This window comes from Ornithodoros turicata, chromosome 6 (assembly GCF_037126465.1).
Source record: "Ornithodoros turicata isolate Travis chromosome 6, ASM3712646v1, whole genome shotgun sequence".
Lineage (NCBI taxonomy): Eukaryota > Metazoa > Arthropoda > Arachnida > Ixodida > Argasidae > Ornithodoros > Ornithodoros turicata.
In genome coordinates this window covers 32,948,945-32,967,248 of record NC_088206.1, presented here as the reverse complement: position 1 = coordinate 32,967,248, position 18,304 = coordinate 32,948,945, and the positions used below count along the sequence as shown (strand labels likewise).

General features: G+C 47.4%; 2 protein-coding genes across 7 annotated transcripts in view; one reads left to right on the top strand and one right to left on the bottom strand.

Annotated features, from left to right (window-relative positions):
* LOC135396520 (mitochondrial 10-formyltetrahydrofolate dehydrogenase-like) overlaps positions 1 to 8,095 on the top strand; it is a 121,842-nt gene extending 113,747 nt beyond the window's left edge. For all 6 annotated transcript variants that reach the window (XM_064627541.1, XM_064627538.1, XM_064627540.1 and 3 more), the window contains 5 exons: positions 4,385 to 4,483; positions 6,105 to 6,178; positions 6,247 to 6,338; positions 6,394 to 6,499; positions 7,768 to 8,095. In XM_064627541.1, the coding sequence (XP_064483611.1) occupies positions 4,385 to 4,483; positions 6,105 to 6,178; positions 6,247 to 6,338; positions 6,394 to 6,499; positions 7,768 to 8,023 (627 nt within the window). In that variant the 3' untranslated portion in view covers positions 8,024 to 8,095. The remainder of the gene's footprint in view (positions 1 to 4,384; positions 4,484 to 6,104; positions 6,179 to 6,246; positions 6,339 to 6,393; positions 6,500 to 7,767) is intronic.
* Positions 8,096 to 12,808: 4,713 nt separating this feature from the next.
* LOC135398469 (uncharacterized) lies at positions 12,809 to 13,465 on the bottom strand. The gene has a single exon (XM_064629871.1). The coding sequence runs from the start codon at positions 13,463 to 13,465 to the stop codon at positions 12,809 to 12,811; it is 657 nt and encodes a 218-aa protein (XP_064485941.1).
* Between the last annotated feature and the right edge of the window lie 4,839 nt (positions 13,466 to 18,304).

Here is an 18,304-nt window from a genome sequence, read left to right as displayed (position 1 = left end):
GAATTTAGGCTTCGCGTGAGAGGCGTTCCGTGTTACTCCTAAATAAAAATATACAAATAATGATAAAAAATAAAAACTAAAATACATACTCCTAAAAATATACTGACTCATGTCTTAAATATGCCGTGCATTTGACCTTTTGAGAAGAAGGGCGAGTTTAGGGCGCAGTGTTTGAGCTCGCATGCAGGCGAAAAACGATTTTAGATGTCGGGTTTCTCGCTGTTGTTGGAGATAATGGTCGCGACTGATTACCTTGTTGTACGAAGCATCTTCATCAAATTTAATGCAAGCTTTTGTTCATCGGCACCTGTGGAGATGCCATTCTCCTTTGCGAATCTGATTGTACGGCCGAACACAAGACGCCTAAGTGATGAAATCTTCAAGAAATTTCTAATATTAAAATTCCGATGATAATTTAACAAGTAATGCTATTTTTCTTTGCTGATTTGTTATGATCATCGTTACTTCTGCAAATCCAGGTGACATCTTCCTCACAGTATTTGTGGTAGTAGTTACGGTATTTAAATACTCATATAGCAATCCGGTTTGTAAATAACAAATATTCTCGTTTCGATTCTCCAACTCGTATGCTCCAAGAGGCAGGAATCTTGAGCCTCCATGCTAGGAACAAAATACAACGTCTTAAACTCCTTTGGTCCATACTTAATGACGAGACTTGTATTGCAAAACGCAAGTATCTAACATTATCTAACGTTGGCAGTCGTCGCACTAAGCACACTAAACACTTGGTGCAATACCGCTTTAGGACCAACTGCTTGCGGCATTCTTTTTTCCCCAAAACCATTGATGACTGGAATAGCTTGCCACAGGTAGCTATTGACTGCGGCACTCTCACCTCTTTTGTAGCATGCATCACTGAACTCCTTCGGGAGCCATGATTATGTCCATCCTTTCGTCTTGTATTTATTTTATTTTCAGTGCATTTATTTCCTCTTGGTACCTATTTAGTATATGGGCAGTGCACAGCCCTCGGTTGTTTTTGTAATTTAGAGATGTAGTTTAGTGTTGTATTTGTATGTCCCTCCTTCTATGGCGCTTGCGCCAGAAGTATTATAAATAAATAAATAAATAAAATATCGAAAAGTATTTATGAAGAGTATTTAAACACCCCTTCCAACAATGTATTTTGTATTTATATTTAAATACTCAGAAAATGTATTTATGCCCATCCCTGGTCGGGGGCTACGGTCCATTATTCGTTCTTTCAGAGAGATGCGTAAAAGATACTCAGCTATTAGATAAAACTAGTTATGGTACACACTGCCATCCGTAAAGTACACCATGTACGAAATGAAACAATCGCAATGAAGTTACTTGTGTCAGGACCCCGCGATATATTTCAAGCCACTTCTCCCGTAAGGCAGCATTTGAGCGGAACTCGTGGAAATACTTGGGTCCTACACTGCTTTCTTCGGCTTGCAAAGCAGGACGGTGCAGTACATCATCACGTCTCACGTCTGACAATGGAGACAAACACTGCCCACCGCGTGAAAGCCAGCCAAAACCAAACGCGAATGATGGCAGCGACGGTATCCGCATAGTATGCGTCGTGTGCCTAGGGTCCCGTATTCAGCGCCACAAACGTGCGGCGGTCGCTTGGCGAAACTAAATCAGCGGCGCTGGGGCTAGGTGCGGGTGGTCTGGTCGTGTATTATAGAGATGGTCGTGGTTCCAAACGGCACATAGGAACAAACAGGTTCAGTGCACAGTGGGGGTAGTCTATTCCATTCCGCTAGGATGCCGGAAGTGCTACATAGGTGAGATGAGGCGGTGCGTAAATGAGCACTTGCGAGAGCGCGCTAACAAGGTAAAGAACGGAAAGGGCACCTCCTCGCATTTAGCCGAGCAAGTAATACGGTGCGGCTGTGAACCGAATTTTGAAGGGACCGATATTAAGTATAAGTCGAAGGATGCTTGTCAGACGGATTGTGGAAACACAACTCATTGAAGAACAAGGTCAAGACTGTGTTAGTGCTCCCTCAGCGCTGCTTACAAGGAAGCGGGAAGAAGTGATAAGAAGGGCCGTTGGTTTGGGTGATTTCAATCATTGGTATCAGTTGTTATCTTGACCTGAATATGGTATGTAGGGGGAGCGTCCGCTAGGGTTTTGTTTTCATTGCGTCATTTGTGTAGTCTCGCATTTAGTGTGATTAAAAGGGTTGAAAGTGCGACGTCGTTGTCTGTGCAGTCTTGTCCCGTGTGTCGCCTCGCTCCAAGTTAATTTCTTATTGGTTGCATGGTTTGCCACAGAAACGATACCCTAATTCAAACACGTGGAGTTCAACAGAATGCATTTGTACGGCGAGTCGGGTGGGTTTGTTAAACCCATTAGTTTCGCAGCAGTTCTGTCACGCAGCTTTGAATGCATCCTAATGAAACCGCTACATAGCATACGACGCACCATTGGTTCGCTTACATCTAAAATCATCTTGTAGTTAATATAGAATATGACAAAAACTGCAAGTTTTTAGAACAAAGTGGGCGACTGTTGCTATGGCATCATATCGTACTGCGCCTGCAGCTGGAGGAACGCAGCAAATTTTATGAAAAGAACTGAACTTAGAAATAGGAACTTGTAAACAAGTTGTATATACAGGGTGTCCCACGAGTAGATGTCAATCAATCTTTAAAAATAGGTTTTACTTCCAAAAATTATAAAACTACTTGGAATACACTTACACAAACTTTTGCCACAGATTGTTGCCGTTTGAATTCGCGTCACGCATGAAGCTAATTTGCAACTCGAAACGCATGAACTAACGCAACGCATGAAGCTAATTTGCAAACTAAAAAAATTGACAAGCAAAGACAGCATTCTTTTTTTTCTGAATTCGGAAGACTATGGCCATAACACACTATTCCAGTCAAAATCACGGGGTTTTTACAAGATTTCGACAAAAATTTGACAGCCGAATAGCAGTCGCGGGCGAAGCGCGCTCACGTTTGCGGAACTGTTGGCTCCGTCCAAATATCCCCTCCCTCCTGCGCAAGGAAAAGGGAAACCACGCCACAATCACACCTTTTCAACGCGTTTGTCGTCAGCCGCCAGCCACTGACATTGACGGAATGCGCGACAAGGCTCTCTATCGGAATAAAACTGCTTCGTTCTTTTCCACTTCCCTTCGACAAAGGCGGAGCCAAGAGTACCACAAACGCAAATTTCACCGGGCATGCTTCGCCCAGCGACTGATTTTCGGCTGTTAAATTTTTGTAGATATCTTGCGAGAAAACACGTGATTTTGATTGGAATAGTGTGCTACGGTCATGGGCTTCTGAATTCAGGAAGAAAAATGCTGCCTTTGCTTGGCAATTTTTCGAGTTTGCATTGGATTGGAAAAAGAATGAAAAATATGGAGAGGTTAGTCCCGACCCAGTCAGAACTGGCTACTCCAGAAACGCGTTTGTGGGTGAAAAAAAAAAGCTATAGAAAAAAGAGTTTAATTGTGCAAATTAACTTGGTTTATGCGTGACACGAATTCAAACGGCCTTAATCTGTGGCAAAAGTCTGTAGGAGCGTATTCCAAGTAGTTTTATATAATTTTTTTGAAGTGGAACCTATTTTTAGAAATTGAGCGATATCCTCTCGTGGGACACCCTGTATATCCCATCGGCAATGCGAATCAGTCAAATGCGATGAAGAAAAAAGCAGCTCCTTTGCCACTTAGTGCAAACTCTTTGAATCCATTCTAACGAAATCGCTTCACAATACGAAACACCTATGGCTCGCTCATTAAATGCTTACGTAAGCACTTATTACACTTAATGTTTTGTTACGCTTCCATTTGAGCAGCATCATCGCTTGTTGTGCACACTCTTGTTTATGCATACTAGAACAAGCGATGCAATGCAGAACTCATTCTGCATTAAAATGTGCGTGGTCACAGAATAAAATAGAGAGTTTTAGCAGACCGTTGATAACCTGGCTTGGGTCGAACCGTATCAACCGGATCCAATCAGTGGATAAGATTCTGAGTCACGCGCGACTACGATTGGTTTCGATACACATGATAACCTTGTCAACGGTATACTAAAACTCACTAATGTTTTTGCTCAGATCGGTGCGTTTGCTACGCGTAGCAGTGCAACCCGACACCGTGGAAACCCTCAATATAAAGAGTGTCGTTCAGAAGATTGCTACTGTTGCAGCCGTGAATATATTTGTTTAATAGGTTGCGTTAACATTAGTGAGTTTTAGTATATCGTACGCTATCGCCTTTGCGTACGTAGGGGATAGGGTTGGTGGTTCTGCGCACGCGCAAGACACAAGCAGAGCTTTGCGCATTGCGCAGAACCAGCACGCTATCCCTTACGTACGGAAAGGAGACAGCGTACGTTATATTAAAACTCAATATGTTCCTTGCAGGGCATGAATAGCGTGTTCTTCAACAAGGGAGAAAACTGTATCGCCGCTGGAAGGCTCTTCGTAGAGGAGAGCGTACATGACCAATTCCTTCGTCTAGTGGTGAGGGCTTTTTATCTCTAACGTCTTTCTTTGGATCGCGTTATGGTGCTACACGGGTAATTTTCGAAAGAAGATCCAACGAAGAAACTGTAAATGCAATTTATAGGCGTCGACAGACTCGACGTTGCATTAATATTAGATGAATGGAACATGACTGGAAGAATAATGAATACAGTCGCCTTCGAGATCATCAAAAAACATATGCGGGATGTCTGTCCGTAAGGAACAAAACAAATCTTTAAATGGTGCAGAAGTAAAGGTGCCTGATTGTTCGAAGAAGTTAGGCAGAAGAAACGGGGTCATTGGCTTATGTTTTCAGAACTGTTACCGTGACTCACTCGTGAGGGGCCTCATGAGTGCCTTCATCCTCACGCCCATGAGGTGAGGGAAAGTGAATGGAAGCTGGCGATTAGGCATACAGTGAGTGCACACATGAGGCCTTACCCCCTCATGACGCCTGCCGTGAGTGCACTCATGAGGCCTTGCCCCTCACGAGGCCTACAGTGAGTGCATTCATGAGGGGGGGGGATATGTTTATTGAAAAAAAAACGAGGAAAAATGAGGCATTCATGAGGCCTTTGAACAGTGTGGGCCTGCTATGAAGCCACTCACGAATGAGGCATTGAGGGGCATGAGACCTTTGAGCCGTGTGAGAGTACCACCTCCACCGGTACGTGGTATTTTAAAGGAGCGGTGTACACGATTTTAAGAACTTTGTTTAATTTTATTTAACTTCTGTAGGAACACAGTGGAGCAATGTTATTGTTTATCGCTTTGGTACCAGTGGTACAACCACCGGCATATTACATTTTAAAGGGAAGTTGCACGCGGATTTAGGAATGTTATTTAACTTCTGCCAGAAGCACGGCAGAGCAATGAAATTTAAATTGCTGTTTACCGCATTGGTAGCAGTAATACAACCACTAGCATATTGCAGTTTAAAGGGGCGGTGCGGACGCTTATAGGAATTTTATTTAACTTCTGCGAGAAGTGCAGCGGAGCAATATTATTTGAATTACTGTTTACCGTATGCTACCAGTGCTACAACGGCCGGCATATTGCAGTTTAAAGGGGCATTGCACACAGAATTAGTTATATTGTTTAACTTCTGCCAGAAGCACAGCAGCACAATGTAATTTGAATTGCTACTTACCACTACAGTGGTACAACGACCGGCTTAAAGGGACGTTGCACACGGAATTAGGAACATTGCTCCACTGTGCTTCTGACAGAAGTTAGGCAATGTAATTTGAATTACTGCTTATTAGGGATTTTGTTTAACTTCTGCCAGCGGACCAATGTAATTTGAATTAGTGAGGCAACCTCGACACAAACAGAAACGAAATCCGTCAAGTACAGTCGTCAGGGAATAACGTTTCTTGCTGAGCACTCGGCTACTGGAACGCCCGAAAGCAGGGTTTCTCGAACAAATCCTAATAATTGTAAATTTTACCGACGTATGTTGTTAGAGTTTTTTTTTCGGGTAAATCCAAAAACCCGGAACCCTACATATGTACCTAGGAAATAAGGATAACTGAAGTTTGTGTGCCACACGAGGGGGTAAGAGCAGAACGGAATACTCATGCATGCCTGATTCATGCCTTTCATCTGTTACTTTTAGATTGCAGAAACCGAGAAGATAGTGATTGGGGACCCCCTTGATAGGTCGACAGCGCATGGACCTCAAAATCACAAGTGAGTTTTGTGCGAATTTTTTTTCATTACATAGCAGTCAACCTTCTCGTGCTCTGTTATTATTGCAGGAGACATCTTGATAAATTGCTCGAATACATTGAGAGAGGTGTCCAAGAAGGCGCAAAATTGGTGTACGGGGGCAAGCGTCTCAACCGAAAAGGTACACTTAGGGCATCGACTAGTGACATGAAAACTAGTTTCGATAATGAACGCAGGATACTTTTTGGAGCCCACCATATTTGTGAACGTAGAAGACAACATGTACATCGCGAAAGAGGAATCGTTTGGCCCTATTATGATCATCTCCAAGTTCAAGGATGGGTAAGCACATCAAATGCCTTATTTTTGTGAACGACGTTATTTCACAATACGCCATTGAAAAAAATAAATAAAATGAAATGGCCCCAGGGATAGAATAATTCGTTTTTTCTTCGGTTTGAGTACCCGTCTAGCCACTTTGGCCATCAAACTTTCCATGTGTCGCGGATTAACTTTTTTATTTACCATTTTGCCAGGGTGACAGATAGAAAAGATCGTCTATCTCCTCGCTGATTTGTTATCATTCGATTTCATTGGGACTATACCTTCTCTTTCCTCCATTCAAGAACCCTTTTTGAACCCCTTTTCACCCCTTCTACTATGCGTATGTTGGCTGGGTTTAGCAACGTTCTCTCGTCTCAGTACGAGCAAAGGGGCGCAAAAGCCACCGTGCGCCAAAGTGCAGACCCGCCGTGAAGCAGATCATTCAGGTATTTTTGTACTTTCGGGGGAATAGCTCGTGAAGATTCGTGTGCCTTATCTGAAATCATGGAATTGAGTAAATTTGGAACTCGCTTCTCAGTGGTGATGTAAGCAAGCGACCATTCCTTGGCAAATTTGTGTGTTATAACAGTTATAATGAAGATAATACAGTTCAAACTAAATGATATTCACGAGTGGGCAGGCACTTACAACAAATAGCTTTGACCTTATATGTCTAGGTGGCGCAGTTTTTTATTATAATTTTGCGGCATGGTTGCTGCACCTTATATAGCTTAGCTCTAATCTCTTTTCATCAATTCTACACCGCTTTTATTATTTTATTGTGAATTCACGCTAACGTAGGAACTGGAATGGAAAAAGACACAATGCAAGGACAACAGTGTGCAATATCAAACGGCCCTCGGCACCCATTTTATCTTCATGACAAACAGTGTCTTAGGTAACCCTGCACATATTAGAAGGCTTTGCCGTTATCATCCGGGTGCTCTTGCATACCAACCTTGGAGGGGTCCTATCAAGACGAAGAGAATGGAGTTGAACATAACAGTAGTACTCAAGCCAGCTGGAGTATACTTGACTAACTTGAGGTTGGAAACACGTGTCTGAACTTCGGGAAAACACAAAAGAACCGAGCGCCAAACGAACAGCACAAGACAAGTATTGTTTTGTGCTATTCGTTTTGCGTTCTCTCCATCCACCTTTTCCCCAAACTGAGGGACATGTTGCCAACCTCAGAATAAAGGTGTTGGTCGATCACGTGTTACATACGTAAGTATACCTATGTACAAAATACGAAACCTGTTCCGCTCTTTTTCGTTCCTATCCAGAGACATCGACGGAGTTCTTCGCCGCGCAAACAGCACAGAATTCGGGCTTGCCTCCGGTGTCTTCACTCGTGATCTTTCGAAAGCGCTCTATGTCAGTGAACGCATCGAAGCCGGGACATGTTTCGTCAATTGCTATAACAAGACCGACGTCGCCGCACCTTTCGGAGGCTTCAAGCAATCTGGCTTCGGTAAAGACCTCGGAGAAGAGGCATTGCGAGAATATCTCAAGATCAAGTGCGTAACTGTCGAATACTAGCGCATTGTGCATGTATTTACCTATGAATGTACTCATATTTTCCAGTAAAAATAAAGTAAAAAATCACTGTTATTCTTGACGCACTACCGAACGCGTACGAAATGCGATAGCATTGCAGCAGACGAAGGTGCCTGCCCGTAAATGATTTGCGTGCGGCGCTACGGCAAATCCGATCATGTATGTTGCCATGGGCCTCATTCTGTCTGAAACACTGGTTTCGCCTGCAAAAGCGTTCACTTCTGTTAAAGTCAGTGTACTCTTTGAAACGCATTTCTGAACAACTGAGCAAGTGTAATTGCTTTGGTTATTGGTAAAAAACGCACACTGGCACTAAAACATTAAAAACAAGTAAAAGGTTGACGTTTCGGGAACAGTACTGTTGTTGCAGGAAAATTTAATATAACGTGGTAATGCATACAAGTGTGAATAGGACAATTAGTACAGCAAACAAACAGCAATACATACATACAGCAATACATACAGAAAACTCCACAACTACAAAGAACACAAGTCAGTAAAATCAGACTATATACAGTTCATTACACGCAACATCTCCGCAAGCGACATGCAACAACAAGACAGCAGAATATTTACAACAAAACTTCTCACACAAAAGGAATAGAGAATGTACAGCAGCAAGGCACTGACCCAACAATGTGTAATAAAACCGCAACAGAACATGCAACAGCAAACATGAAAATATATACAGCGACACCAACAAAAGGAAAGTACATTATGTACAACATTAAGGCATAAGCTAGCCCAAGTATGCGCAAAACCACGACAGAAAGATCAGGTAATTACTACAAAATAAGGATTATAAACAGCATCTAATGAATTACAATATGTACAGTTAAGGAGGAGCGCCTTCCACGATGACACATCCATCAACGACACGAACGGAGGGATGCGAACACCACAGCCGCTCGAAGGTGGTCTTGCCCAACGCAAACAAGTCCCGCTGCAGGGTGTTGACGAGGTTAATGGGCAACCGACGCAGTAACAAGAATAACGGCCTGCCACGTCGTCGGTTCGCTACAGCCTGACAGCGTGCCGCCCACAGTATATCCGCACCGCAGGCTGTCACAAGAACACTGAGTCGATGACCTGACCACCGGCGATCGAAGCTCACAGGGCAGGCGACGTTGGTGTGCCGCCGAACAAGTCCCCAAAAAATCCTTGCGGTGCGGCAAGCATAGAGCACATGGCTGTTAGTTTCTGTGCAGTGGCGTAGCCACGGGGGGGCTAGGGGGGGCTCGAGCCCCCCCTACCTGCCACGGACCGACCCGCTCAAACCGTGCAAATCTAAAGAGAAAATAATATATGGGGGGGGGGACCAGTGTGACGATCACGGAAGTTCTTACAGTGCATGGCGTCTAGCTAAGCACCACTCTTGAATGGTTTTCAAAGTGTGAGCTTTACAAAATCCTTCTAATCTCATGACACCACCTCATTGGACATGACAGCCTATACATGTAATCGTATAGTGAATGTCCAAATCAATTATTTTCGTTCTGATTTTTTTTTTCGACCGCGTTTTGCGGTGTGCACAAGTATTGTGTGTTGTCGCACCCAGGATCAGCGGGGAGGGGGGGAGCTTTTGTATCGAGCCCCCCCCCCTACCTTGGAGGTCTGGCTACGCCACTGTTTCTGTGTTACCACAGTATGGGCAACTACCCTGGGACACAATGTTCCAAGCGGAGAGGTGGTCACGCGTTGGCTGAATCTCCCATGCGAAGGACCATAGGGTATCATACAGATGTCCAGGAAGCCATGAACGCATTACCGAGGACCATGATATGGGCCTCGGCTGACGCACAGGCCTGCTCGCACCCGTTTCAAGTCCGTGTCGGATCGTTGCTTCAGCAAATGCGCTAGGAGACGATGTCACAACATGGGGGGGGGGGGGAAGAATTTGCGACAGCTTTCGATGATACGCTTGAACAGCGGCATAGAACTGCTCCCACCATCAGAAACAAGTGTCTTGGCTCCCCAAGCAGCACAATGTACTGAAAGTCGAGTGCAATAGGGGTGGACGGGTAGGTGGAAGGCCTTGAACAGAATTCTGAAACTAAAGAACATTGATAAGACACATACCGGCCACCCCTATTGCACTTGACTTTCAGTACATTGTGCTGCTTGGGTCAGTTGCTCATTTATCTATTAACGGTCGGTAGCAGTTCGGAAGAGGGCCTGGGTGTTCGTTGACAGAATTGCTTATCTTTTTGATGAACCAAGATTCGAGTTGTTTACGTACTCCCTATCGTTCTACACGTGCTAAAATGCCAGGGTTATTTAGTTAACTTTGTGTCCGGTTAGCCACACGTGGTCACACAGTTCAGTCGGATTTTTTGTCGATTTGGTGATATCACGTCTATGTTCCTTCATTCTCGTGCTTGTTTTTCGTCCTGCTGGGTAGAGGTTGGAACAGCTGGGCATTCTTCGCAAGATACCTAGCTGGTTAACAACTCTGTGTTTGTTGTCAAGGGATGTCTTGTCCTTTGGATGGCTCAACAGGTTTCGAAGTGTCCTCTGTGGATTAAATTTGTTTCTATATTCAATCGTGATAAAATTCGTCGTATGGGTTCTGAAACCCCTTTTACATATGAAATTGAGAAGTAGGAACCTTCTGGCGCGTGTTGCGTTTCTTTTTTGTCTTCTCGTTGGCCTCTGCGTTCCATCCTGTGGTAGGTGTCGTTGACGAAAGTCTCAGGGTAACACCTATGTCCTAAATTGTTCTTTATAATTTCGAGTTCTTTCATTTTTTCTTGGTGGGTAGATGGTATGTTCAAAGATGGATGGATCATAGATCCAGCGATCCATCGTTTATGTTCCAAGGAGTGGTCTGGTTTGTAGTGGAGGACTTGACCCGAGTCACAGGGTTTCCTGTATACTGACCTGGGTAATGTACCATCTGGGTTCCTTTGAACCATGACTTCTAAGAAGGGGATTTTCCCCAACGATTCGTGGTCGTAGGTGAAACGGATGCTGGGGTGGACGTTATTCAGAACGTCTGAAAAGATGTCGACGTAATTCTTCTTAAGGATGACAAACGTGTCCTCCACGTATCGTCGATAAGAAGACACTCTTGGTCCAGCTTCCGCTATGGCAGTTTCTTCTATATACTCCATGACGAAGCTCGCTATAGTTGTCGAAATTGGACTTCCCATGAGGCAATCGTCGGTCTGTTTATACACTTTGCCTTTGAATTGGAAAAAGGAATGTTCTAAGCATATCTTCAGCAAGTCCAAAATGTTGTCCACAGTAAGATTTGTGCGGTCCTGCAGACTGCCATCGCCGTTCAGTCGTTTTCGTGCGGTCATTAGGGCCAGGTCAATGGGTACGTTGGTGAACAACGAAACAACGTCATAGGACATGATCATCCCCTTACAAAAACAGTTTTCACCTTTTAGTGGTCCTCTTATGTACTTCCTTTATACCATGTCACCTTCCTGTGGTTTGCTCCTTCCTTTGTACCGGGTATACAGTCTACCTACCTCTTGTGTACTTGCTTTGGCTTTCACCGCTGTGGTCATTTTAACGACTTGGTATGCAGACTGTTGGTAGACTATCAATGTACCACTACAATAACACTTTCATATTGTTCATTACTGATCGCAATAATTTCGAATGTAGTTACTGATTACATTACACGTTAATGACATTAATTTGACCTTGACCTTGCAAGCTCACTTGCAGTGAGTTTGTACAAGCGAGACGTTTAAAAACAAATAAAATCTTATATTCACTAATTTCTGATTAACAGTTCTATCGCAAATAATTCTACAATTAAGGACTGCAGATGTTTATGCAATGGGGCAGCATAAGTGAAATCCACAGAAATTAGAGCATCACAGTGAGTGGAACAATTTTTAATACCAATATGTTAAGAGTCACAGTTATGTAATGACATGAAACAAACAGGACATTCACAAAGCAACAGCAGCTGGCACTTGTCTGTAAACTGCCTCACACCTTTCACATTTGTGCACCTGTGCAACACAAATTTAGAAAACTGAGAAGAAATGGAGGGGCCTGTGGCTGAGCCTTCGTCATGTCTGGCCCGTATCGAACTCGGAACGAAGTAACATACGGTGTTCTTTTTTTTAGTTTGATACACAGCACTTCACAAAGAGATCAATAGCAATGTAGCAATAACACAAAGAAAAAAATGTGCTACTTTTCTGCTACTTGAGCTACAAACCAGCGCCATTTTTGATAACTCTTTGATAGTTTGATAACTTTGATAGTTTATAACTCAAGTTGCAGTAGTGCTCATCTTTTCTCACTGTCTTTGTGAAGCACTCTGTACTGAATAAAAAAAAAAAGAACACCCAGCATGGGGTACATACGTGCATTTTTTTCTTGGCACATGCCGTTTGAAAAAGCAATAATAAATGCACAAAACAGCAGCAAAACATCTGTAGGGTACAGAAGGACCAGCAGACAAGGCTGAACGCGAAGTGTTTAATGTGGCAGCCAAGCCAACAACTGAAAGAATCGATGGTACGCGCGCTCGATAGAAATCATGCGCGAGATACGCGTCGTGACGAAACGTCCATGGCGCCGCTCGTCGTCCATTTCCGTCGGCTGCTACATGCCCCCCCCCCCCCACTAGTGGCAACTTGAAGTTGTCGGCCCACGTGACGTGTTTCTCGATGGGCTTCGGGCATAAAGGGGAAGGGTTGGCGGATGCCGGGACACCAAGCGTTGGAGGGGAACGGTTCCAGGCTGAGGAATCAGTGGTGTAGGAGTCGACGGTGGCAAGGTCCATGTAGGCCGGCTTCAATCTGTCGACGGCAACCACGTCCCCTCGGCCGTTGATAGAGATGCGTAAGTTCTTGCCGTGGCGGCCGAGGACGGGATGTGGACCGGAATAGGGCGGCGTGAGCGACTTCCGCACGGCGTCCGTGCGCAGGAACACGTGCGTTGCGGATGACAGGTCTTGGGGGACGTGAGCACGTCGGGTGGAGGAAGCGCGGGTGGCAACGGCCGGGTATGGAGTGTGTTGAAAAACTGATGAAGGCGGTCCAGGTAGACGGATGGGGACGGGTCGGGAGAGGGCGGCACGAAGAAATCGGCTGGAAGACGCAGAGCACAGCCATACACAAGGTCAGCCGCACTGCACCCGATGTCGGTCTTGACAGCTGCGCGGATGCCGAGGAGCACCAAAGGCAGGTGGTGTACCCAGTGTGCCCTATCTTCGTGGGCGACGAGGGCGGCCTTCAAGTGGCGATGAAGGCGTTCTACGAGGCCGTTGGATGCAGGGTGATAGGATGTCGTTCGGACGCGAGTTGTCCCGAGGATGTCGGTGAGGCCCTTGAATAAACGGCTCTCGAACTTTGGGCCCCGGTCCGTAGTGACCTGGGACGGCGCGCCGAACCGAGAGACCCATGAAGCGACGAAGGTGTTGGCGACTGTCTCGGCTGTGGCGTCTGCCATCGGCGTGGCCTCGGGCCAACGTGTGAAGCGGTCGACAGCGGTTAGGATATAGCGCCAGCCATCAGATGATGGGAGAGGGCCGACTATATCAAGATGGACGTTGTCGAAACGCGCGTCGGGAGGCTGGAACTTCCCGAGGGGGCCGGACCGGGTGGACCTTCGCACGCTGGCAGCGGTGACAGGAGCGAACCCAGGCGCGGACGTCTCGGTTGATCGAAGGCCACACGAAGGGGTCCGCAACAAGCTTCTGAGTTGCCCGGATGCCAGGGTGCGCCAAGTCGTGGATAGAAGAGAAGACGGCCCGGCGACACGTGACAGGGACGAAAGGCCTAGGTTGGGGAGTCGACGTGTCGCAACCGATGATAACGGAAGTGCCGGGAATGGGGAGGTCTTGCAGCTTGAGGGGGGGGGGGGGTGTTAGCTGTGCGTAAGCGCTTCAGCTCTTCATCGTGGAGTTGGGCGGAAGCGAGGGCTTCGTGCAAAAAGCGCTGCGTGGTGGTAGAAAGGGCAGCAACTCGACTTAGGGCGTCGGCTGGAGCGTTTCCTTCCCCCGGTACATGCCTGATATCTGTGCACATTTCAGCAAGATAGGCGAGCTGACGAATCTCCCTTGGGGAATACCGGCTGCTGGCAGAGTGGAAAGCGTAGGTCAAGGGCTTGTGGTCGGTTAGGATGGAGAAAGCGCGACCTTCCAGGAAGAAACGGAAATGCCTGACCGCGAGGTAGGCGGCCAGCAACTCTCGGCCAAAAGTGCTGTAGCGCTGCTCGGTAGGTTTGAGGGCTTTGGAGAAGAAGGCTATGGGGCGCCATGCTGTGCCAATCTGCTGCTGCAGCACCGCGCCGACGTATATACCAGAGGCGTCAACCATGAGTGTAGTCGGCGCGCCGTGCCGGGGATGGCAAAGTAGAGAGCAAGCGGCGAGGTCGGCCTTGATCTTGAGGAAGCTCGATTCGGCGTCAGAATTCCACATCAACTTCTTCGCAGCTCGGCTCGACTGAGTGAGAAGAGCTTCAAGGGGGCGGAGGGTTTCTGCGCAGTGCGGAATGAAGCGCCGGTAGAAGTTGATGAGGCCGAGGAAGCGCCGAAGTTGCCGGATGGATTGGGGCTGGGGAAAGTTGGAGATAGCCTCGACCTTGGAGGGAAGCGGTGTTATGCCCTCCGGGGAGACTTTGTGCCCAAGGAACTCTGTGGATGACACGCCGAATTCGCATTTTTGTACATTGACAACAATGCCGTGAGCAGCCAGGCGTGAGAAGAGCAGGCGGAGATGATGTTCGTGCTCTTCTGGAGATGAGCTGGCCACAAGCAAGTCGTCAATGTATGCGAATACGAAGGGGAGGCCCCTGATGACGCTGTCTATAAAACGTTGAAACGTTTGGGCCGCGTTGCGGAGACCAAACGGCATCCGCAGAAACTTGCATAGCCCAAACGGAGTCGTAATTGCGGTTTTCTTGATGTCTTCAGGGGCGACGGGAATCTGGTGATATGCTTTCATCAGATCGATTTTACTATAGAGGGTAGTGCCGTGGAGGTTGACCGTGAAGTCTTGCAACCGCGGGAGCGGGTAACGGTCAGGCACAGTAACAAGGTTAAGCGCACGGTAATCACCGCAGGGGCGCCAGTCGCCGGTCTTTTTGGGCACCATGTGCAAAGCGGAGGACCAATTGCTGGAGGAAGGTCTGGCTACACCGATGGACAGCATGTGCTCAAATTCCGCTTTTGCAATCTTGAGCTTCTCCGGAGCTAGCTGACGTGCCCGGGCGAAAACGGGGGCTCCGGTGGTCTGTAGGTGGTGCACGACATCGTGTGCGACTGGGCGCGACCAATCTGGTGGTTGCGTGAGACTAGGGAAGTCCTTGAGGACGGCAGCGTATGGCGAGTGGAGGGCAGAAATGGAGATGCCGCTGAGAGGGCTCGCAGAATGAACGGAGCGAGCCTGAACTGACAGATGGGTGGAGGTATCTATCAGGCGCTTGGGGGGGGGGGGGGGGCGAGCGACGTCCGCAGATAAGCCGAAATGGTGTAAGAAGTCGGCGCCCAGGATGGCTTGGCGGACACCGGCCACAAGGAAAAGCCACGGGAACGTTCTGCGAAGGCCCAGATCGAGGGTGGCAGATAGCTGTCGGAAGACGGGAATGCCGGAGTTGTTGAGAGCCGTAAGATGGAACCTGGCTGGACGACGCTTGTCACGTCCTGAAGCGGGGAGCACGCTCACTTCGGCGCCGGTGTCAACGAGGAAGCGCGTCTTTGAGGGCCGGTCAACAACGTAGAATAGTCGGCTGCTAGGCGTGGTGGAGACAGTCGCAGCCGCTAACGGTCCCCGGGCAAGTTTTCCGTCCAAGTACATGGTGGCGTGCACCGACGGGCCTCGGAGCCGTACCGCTGGTGGTACCAGCAAGGGCCGATGGGCTCGTCTTGCAGAGGCCGACGAGGTGAACGGCGTCGACTGGGGGAGCGGGACGCGGAGCGCGGACGATCGCGTCGGCGACGCGTAGGCGAAACGGGGTCTGTGTTGGAAGGCGCACGCGATGACAGGACAGACGCTACCATGGCGGAGAGGCGTCCAAAATCTTCGCGCAGTTGGGCTATGGAGTCCCCGGGCGGAGAAGTTAGCCGGACTTGGGTGGATGGTGAAGACGAAGCGGGGGAAACAGCTGAAGGCAAGGGCAGTGCGGCGGGCATGGCTGAGATGGACGGAAGGGAAACCTCCAAGATCTTGCCTGCAAGATCCGCAAGCTCTTGCAATGGCAGAGTCGACGCAGACGCTAGGATCATCTGCACGGTTGTTGGTAAGCGCTGCAGGAAGAGTTGTTTGAGGAGGCTGGCATCGAAGGAAAGGGCTCGCTCGCCAAGCAGCCCCTGCATGTGTCGCAATAGTTCAGACGGACGGCGGTCGCCAAGATCTTCGGAAGGCAGGAGCTCTTGGAAGCGCTTGCGTTCCGAAGCCGTGGTTCGCTCGAGTACAGCGGTCTTGAGCGCGTCGTACTGGTTGGCTGCGGGTGGAGCGGAAAGGATGTCGACCACTTGGGCGGCAACGTCTTGCGGCAGTACGCTCACCACATGGCGAAATTTGGTCAGCTGTGATGTTATGCCTCCGAGAGCGAACTGACATTCCACCTATAGGAACCATGCGCCCGGATTGTGGCTCCAGAAGGGCGGCAGCTGCATGGCGTAGTGCTGGATTGACGACGGCACTGAGGCATCGTCGGAGGCGGAGGAAGTGGTAGGGGCTGGTGGCTGTGCCATGTACGCTGCAACGTTCGGGTCACCAAACTGTAGGGCACAGAAGGACCAGCAGGCAAGGCTGAATGCGAAGTGTTTAATGTGGCAGCCAGGCCAACAACTGAAAGAATCGATGGTACGCGCGCTCGATAGAAATCATGCGCGAGATACGCGTCGTGACGAAACGTCCATGGCGGCGCTCGTCGTCCATTTCCGTCGGCTGCTACACATCCAAACAATATATAGCAGGACCACCCAAACAAGATATCAAGCATGAATATGGCAATGTTACACAGCTCTTATTTACACAGGAGTCACATAATTATTTACATAGTTGTAGAGTAGTTCGGATCATGCCATGTTAGCTACACAGAAAGTAACACACATCGTTCCCTTGCCTCAATATACCAGCCCCACATCACAATACTGGTACAGCAGAAAGAAAAACAAAACAAAAATATCAATTGGCAAGGAGAAACTGCAATTGGAAAAATTCAGCTTAGCATTCTGGAGAGTATATGCGTGAGACAGCAAATCTCTACAAAATGAAGCTGCACATCATGGAGCTGGTTGTAGCATTATTTCTATTACTGTCCGAGGCCGACGTGAGGCCGACAACGGCAAGCCCTATCACCACCACCACCACCACCTATTACTGTCCACATAGTCAATCGTCTGCAATGTCGTGTTCGCAAGCACTAAACTGCTTATTGCAAAAATCAACTCAGCTATTCGGGTAAGCCTGACCATGCATATTGCATAGAATCTGAAACTGACAGCGTAATACCTACATGAACAGCTTGAAGATCCAAAACACAGCGCGAGAAGACACGACGGAAGAAGAGAGGACAGGACAGGCGCTTCATGTATAGTCACCAACGTGCCCAACAGCGAGTCCTCATGAACAGCTTGTCACCCACAGACATCGTAAGGTCAGTGTCATGATACGCCTGGCAAGGTTACACCATGTTGTTTTTGTGCCCACATAAGATCAGTTATGCAAGATGCTGCAAAATGTAACCAAGATAGTTACTTTCAAAAAAGGATTGAATTAGAGCTGTCACCTTAAAGTAACCTAATTATTTTACAACTACTTTTTAGGCAGTGAATTAAGAGTAAAAGATATCTCATGGACAGCGGCATAGTCAGAGCAAATTTCAAGAGGAGCTCTATGGGATATCTATGGAAGAGAGGGACTACCTTCTCTCTTCGCCCTTCCCAGATGCACAACCAAGGGTATGGTTTGGAGGGGAGATTGAGCTGACAAAGCTCCGCCAAGCTCTGCCCCCCGCCCGTGAATGCTGTTCGAAATGCCACACCAGAGCAGACAAAAATACTTGGTCTCCTGCGCATGTAAACATGCATGTTCTGCATAGCTTATTAAAAAGGTAATTTCTTATTGCATTACAGCTTCTTTCAGAAAGTCTAACCACTTATAATTACTTGTTACTTTTGTATAAAGTAATTAACTATAACAACAGCTGTGAAAGATACTTGAACCATGTAATGCCGCTGACTGTTAATTTGGACTTCCATACTTTCCACTGTTTCCAATGTTTTGGATAACCAATTGGCTTTATCAGAAACCCCATAGAGATAATGTGTTCTGTCTTCCA

Bases quoted from the DNA above. Each gene is read 5' to 3' on its own strand.
- LOC135398469 (XM_064629871.1), bottom strand. From the start codon at position 13,465: ATGGCAGACGCCACAGCCGAGACAGTCGCCAACACCTTCGTCGCTTCA.